The sequence below is a fragment of the Schistocerca americana genome, chromosome 1 (genome assembly GCF_021461395.2).
Source record: "Schistocerca americana isolate TAMUIC-IGC-003095 chromosome 1, iqSchAmer2.1, whole genome shotgun sequence".
In the NCBI taxonomy this organism is placed as follows: Eukaryota; Metazoa; Arthropoda; class Insecta; order Orthoptera; family Acrididae; genus Schistocerca; species Schistocerca americana.
Genome location: NC_060119.1, coordinates 655271208 through 655277737, shown reverse-complemented (window position 1 = coordinate 655277737; position 6530 = coordinate 655271208). Strand labels below are relative to the sequence as shown.

Genomic DNA, 6530 nt, shown 5'->3' with positions numbered 1-6530 from the left:
GTTGGCTGGGTATTTTTTTACAAACTGTAAGAATCTTTTAAACTGTAATAAGCTTTACAGTACTATTCCAATTCTGAAGTAGAATGTAGATACGTTTTGAGAGAATATTTGTTTTTTACCAACAGGATATGAGTTAACAGAGCAGTACAGAAGAATAATTTCAGAGTGCAAGTACAAGAAGAACAATCCTATAACCAGTTTGTAATTCTGAGAATCTGTAAGATTAATCTAAATTCTCAGTTTACAGCACCCTTCACCATTTGCTACAGAAAACCCAAGTTGTTATTTGCCTTTGCTGTCAGTGTCAATAAAGTGCCCTCAAGGTAAATACTGCAGCAGACTTTAACACTACTCTTTTGGATGGCTAAATAAAATTACATTTTAAACAACATTTTGTGTGTGTTATTTTGTTGACTACTGTTGAGGAATCTTTGTTTGGGCTGGCTTAATCTAAACCTTACAAACAAATGCATTTGAAAAAATTTACCAGAAGAAGATTCAAGAAATTTCCGTCAGTGACTAAAGATATCATCAAAAAGAAGTTACTGATATTCTGGGGATGGTATTATCGCTCTACGCAATGTTATTGAGTCCTGAGAATGCTTGTAATAGAACTGGAGCCTGTGTACATTTTGACTAGTGCCTGTTAATGAAGAGTGTAGCTACAAGAAATAAAATTTAAAAAACTCTTAATTTTGCTACATGACACTAGCATTTTATCAGTCTGATTTATACAGGGTGTTTTTATCAGTCTGATTTATACAGGGTGTTACAAAAAGGTACGGCCAAACTTTCAGGAAACATTCCTCACACACAAATAAAGAATAAATGTTATGTGGACATGTGTCCGGAAACGCTTAATTTCCATGTTAGAGCTCATTTTAGTTTCGTCAGTATGTTCTTCCACCTATGCTCAATGGAGCACGTTATCATGATTTCATACAGGATACTCTACCTGTGCCGCTAGAACATGTGCTTTTACAAGTACAACATGTGGTTCATGCACGATGGAGCTCCTGCACATTTCAGTCGAAGTGTTCGTACGCTTCTCAACATCAGATTCGGTGACCGATGGATTGGTAGAGGCGGACCAATTCCATGGCCTCCACACTCTCCTGACCTCAACCCTCTTGCCTTTCATTTATGGGGGCATTTGAAAGCTCTTGTCTACGCAACCCCGGTACCAAATGTACAGACTCTTCACGCTCGTATTGTGGACGGCTGTGATACAATACGCCATTCTCCAAGGCTGCATCAACACATCAGGGATTCCATGCGACGGAGGGAGGATGCATGTATCCTCGCTAACGGAGGACATTTTGAACATTTCCTGTAACAAAGTGTTTGAAGTCACGCTGGTGCTTTCTGTTGCTGTGTGTTTCCATTCCAGGATTAATGTGATTTGAAGAGAAGTAATAAAATGAGTTCTAACATGGAAAGTAAGCATTTCCGGACACATGTCCACATAATATATTTTCTTTCTTTGTGTGTGAGGAATGTTTCCTGAAAGTTTGGCCATACCTTTTTGTAACACCCTGTGTACAAGTATGGTTTTATCATTAAAAAATGTAATGTTCGGTTTCCATTTAACACTTCTCTCTTCAACTTAATTTGCATATGTATTTTCCAATAATTTGCAATGTTTTAATATAAGAAAGATTTTTATTTACACGATTTAAAATAAATCCTAGCTTTTTCTTTGATAGATTGCTGAGGTAGTCACATTTTATAACAAGTATTTTCTGTTCTTTTAGGATACATGTAAACATAACATCCTGCACTCAAACAGAACTAGGAAATACAGTAATCACTCCTAATCAGCAATACGCAGAACACAACACACAGATAACAATTACATTCCTGTTTAATACATTATATATATAACTCATGATATGCCAACAAATAATGAATATTTTTCATTGTACAAGAAGATGAAAATTCTAGTAAAAATTTGTAGCATCAAAAATATATTGCAACAACTAACTCTCAGTCTTAACAGTAAACAAATTTTGTATCTAATCTGTTGACACACACTTAGACAAATATACTGGTAAATATACATTGCCTAAAAAGCTCTAAGTTTTGTTACTTAAACGATCTACATTGCCAAATCATTTAACACAGGGTATGCTGTTACAAATTATTAATAATTAATCTACAGAATTATTGACATAACTGTGTGACTGACTGTTAGGAGAACTTAGAGGAGTGTGTTATCTGGAATTTATCACTGCACCTGACTGCTGTCTTGCCTTCATATGAGAATAAATTTAAACTTGAGAAAAATGAAATTATAATACACTGTGCACCATCTGGGAATACTATTTTCCATTTATCAGTCACATTGTTATTTCAATTGTTCTGTACTGCCTGTAACTTGATATCCCCTAAAACTTTTTTCCGCTGATCTTAGTCACATATAAAATTCAAAACACATATCCAAGGCACAACATCAAGTGTTTTCCAAATATGCGTTTTCCAGCATTTATATTTTTTCATTTTTTTTAAAAAGAAAAAACAGTCTCTGCAATTTGTACAAGAAGAATTTACAAGTAAAGATTACACTGTATTTTCATTTATCACAAAGCAATAGCACACACACACACTTCGAACTCAATTCAAACTGATTCTTGTAATGTTCTTGCCAGAAAGAATAATTTTTTTGGAAGATCGTAAACATTCAGCTGCCTATTCCAGCTCACTCTGAATAATCATTACTTATGTATACCACTTGTATGATTATTTTGCACATTTATAACATGAATAGAAAATTTAACAATCTATCACAGGACCAGATGAGCACCACCTTTATTACGAAGAAATTGAATGATGAAATGTGGGACTCTCACAATATTTAGTATGCCTACAAAGACTGGAGTGTCCCTGAACACACCTGTTGTATATTTAGATTCTAAATATCCAGTGAGATCATCAAAAATAGACGCTATAAGTAAAAAACTCTGTCTGTGTGATCATAGTAAAAAGAACTGTAACAAAGATATCCACACAACGACAACAACAACAGGTGAACCACATGTACAACCACAAAAATGTGCTATACATATGTAGACTATATGTACCTTGTAACAATTAATATCCAATGTAGTTTAGTAAATTTTTTCATACTGTTAACAGCTGATATCAAAATCTCAAAACCAACACATTACTACTGGAATTTAATATCTCCATATATAAAACAATCTTTATGATAGTGTGTAGTGATAGCAGCACATTAATCAGTTCCGCAACATATTTTTTTTTCCATGTAATAAAAATACCAATAACATGAAATTATGAGTATGAACAAACAACAATGAAGATGCACAAAAATTTATTCCTAATTTTTATTGAAACTATAGCATATTCTCTTGGGAAATGAAATAAAAGACGAAGTGAAGTAGATAAATTATAAATGACAAGATTATTAGGAGATGACATGCACTAATTGAACAATGAACAAACTTCAGAATAAAAATTAAATAAAATTTGTCAGTCATAGGCCTTGAAAATAACTTGGCAACAACAGAACAATCTGAGTTCCTGGGAAGAATCAAATGAGGATTAATGGAAAACACTGTGAGTTAAGAAAAGTGTAACTTTTAACTAGTATGTAAATGGCATCAAAGGAATATGGGAAGTGGATCATTCTGATGAGTTGAGAGAACTGACAGCTGGGAGAACTGAATGACGGAGTTTGTGTATGGGAATATGGCAGACATTTTAAAGATGATAGAGCCAAGAAGGAAGAGAATTTGGGGAATAGCAATTGCGATGGTATGGTATAGATGTGAGGATAAGAATTTCTGTACTCTTGGGACACTTAGCAAGTGGTAACAATGGAACAGTTCTGCACAACTTTTTAAATAGCCAACAAATAATGTTCTTTCTCTGTAGACTCAGCATTAGACTTCTTGTTAGCAATCAACTGGGCAACTGCTAACTTTTCTTTGTTATGCAAATCACTTTTTTTAGCTTTATTTAATTTATTCCTTATTTTTTTCAAATGCTATTACTCCTTATGTTTCTTCTTCCAATTCTTACTATACAGTTAAATTTGTCTATTTCATCATCTTATTTTTTTTTTTTTTGCTTAATTTGCAACTTCTTTTAGACTGCCACCTCCCTTGTTGCATTAAAAACTCTTTCTTCGCTGAATGTCATTAACAGTATGTCTTCCCTAGCCACTATTGCAACTGACACTCACTATCACACAATTCACAGTATCTAGAGTTTAAATTCTATGTTTTTATTTGAAGTCTGTTCTTGACCGGTGAATTAGCAGAACTTTCTAGCAGATTAGTTACTCAGAACAGCTTTCATCCAGTGGCTAAATAGTACCGATTTTCTGAAATCGCTTATTGCTTTCAAATTTCTCTAAGAAAACATTACATTCTACAACTTAAAAATATTCATTGCTGATACATTGATTCTGGTAGTAGCCACATTAATGTATCATTATGAGAGTGTTCATTTTTAGTAACTGGATCAACAGTTAAAAAATAATTAGTAGCTGCCATTATGGGTTACCAAACCAAACAGGTTCAGTTACGGATTACAACTATCAGTTCACTTTTACTCTTAGCGATTATTTGACATGGGTAGATTCTGCCACAATATTTCCACTAGTTAATTGTGATCTATGCACAACAAAGGGCAAAACACACACTTCCAGCCACTTTCATTCATCCATTATGTTAAAATTATCTTTTGGTACTTTTTACAGGTTATCAAGTAGCAACTTACACATATCACGCAGTGTCAGTTTCCAAGTGGAAGCCAGCTGAAGGATGTTATTCTCTAATTAATCCATCAAATCCCTTTTGCAGTTACCTCCACACTTTGTAAGACATGTTCTGATGTCAGTTTTATGGATATAAGAACTCATGATCAGGGCAACACTTTTGAAATTACTCCGTAATTTATTTGCCACCTACGTAATTCGTTTACCACTAACAGCCATGAAGAGTTAAGGGTGGGATTTCCAAATTTTGTTTAGAATCTAAATTACATTGTAATTCAATTGCTTATTACGTATCATGAAGTACCTAGAAAATTAATTTGCTGCTCCATCATTTAACAAAGCAGCCCCCCTCCCCCATTCCAACCACGTTCGTAATTCAGTGTTAAAGGCCACATGAAAACAGAAGTGATATCATAACAATTTGACAATTCAACTTAATCTATTCTGTTGCTCTGTTCAACTACAGAAATAGGACACACAAATTTCACAAGCTGCAATTTCTGCAGTTTGTCCGATGAAAATAGTCTTCAAATATGTCACACAATAAAAATATACTCATTTAACTGTTTGCACATGCACTCACGTACTTTCATTAATGCACATACCTTATGTGGTCAGACTGATTACTAAAATTTGGATTAGGATCATGACATTTACAAAATACCAATTTTCCAGCACTTTAAATTTACACATAAACCACTAGGGAAGCACCAACACAGTAGACATTCATATAGTCACCTATTACAACAATACCGTTGAAACTTTTTGTCTCATACTAAATAAAAACTGAGGAAGACTATATAATTCAGACACTAATGACAAACTCTATGGACTGAGTAACAATGACAACTGTGCACCAAACTGCTCATACTTTGTGCCTCTGGAAGATTTTGAGAACCAAACAAAAATAAATTTTTATAATTCTCAATTTTTATCTTGTTAATCCAACAAGTAATTCAATAAGATAGCTTGTTGATTCCATGTTCATTCTGTGCCTCACTATGCCTTCAACTTTCAGAACATTCACTTATTGGAATTGTAAACAATCACTGATTAATAAGCTGACTGGCAAAAAGTCAATGGAAGTTTTTCAACTAAACAGACACAACAGCATATGATAGATTAACATAACCAAAGTCAGACAAACTCAGTAAAGCAGCAATTCTACACTGCTCAGATAGTATCTATATACATATTAGTATTTGTTCATATACTGGAGGTTCTGAAGCATAGAAACAAAACTCATCTAGCCATGAGGCTGTACTTTCTATCTGCATGCAGAAATTATTGTGGAGTTCATTAAAAACTGGAATAATGATATTTTCGTTTTCAACATGACTTATCCCTCTCAGCAGTCATCAATATGTGCCATCCCTATCAGCAGTCATCAGTATGTGCCATCTGTATAGTTGGTTTTTTTTTCTTCCACTGATTTTTCACTGCTGGAATATTTCACCTGCTTCTTACAGAGCTACAAATTTAAAGTGTACCTTGTATTTTCATAGAAACAAAAATAAAATGCAGAAATATATCACCTTATCACTTATCAACAGACTAATCACTGTGGAGTGTATGTCACTAACTGCTTTGTTGCTTTTGCTATGTCATATGCACAGGAACGTACTTGTTGAAGATAATATGACCGATCTGTCTCTCCAGTGCATCTCTGCAGGTTAGCACAAATTGTCTGTAGGCGAGCTGTGTTGCCATTCAGCTGACGAAGTGGTATACGGATATGCTCATCAAGAGGATTCTACAAAAAAGGTAAAAATAAAAACTTTAATTAGTA

General features: G+C 34.0%; 1 protein-coding gene across 1 annotated transcript in view; it reads right to left on the bottom strand.

The window, feature by feature from the left end:
• Positions 1-4019: 4019 nt before the first annotated feature.
• Positions 4020-6530, bottom strand: part of LOC124608242 (ARF GTPase-activating protein GIT1) — a 222306-nt gene continuing 219795 nt past the window's right edge. Inside the window, exon 13 of the mRNA XM_047139971.1 lies at positions 4020-6494. Within this exon, the coding sequence (XP_046995927.1) occupies positions 6300-6494 (195 nt within the window). The 3' untranslated portion in view covers positions 4020-6299. The remainder of the gene's footprint in view (positions 6495-6530) is intronic.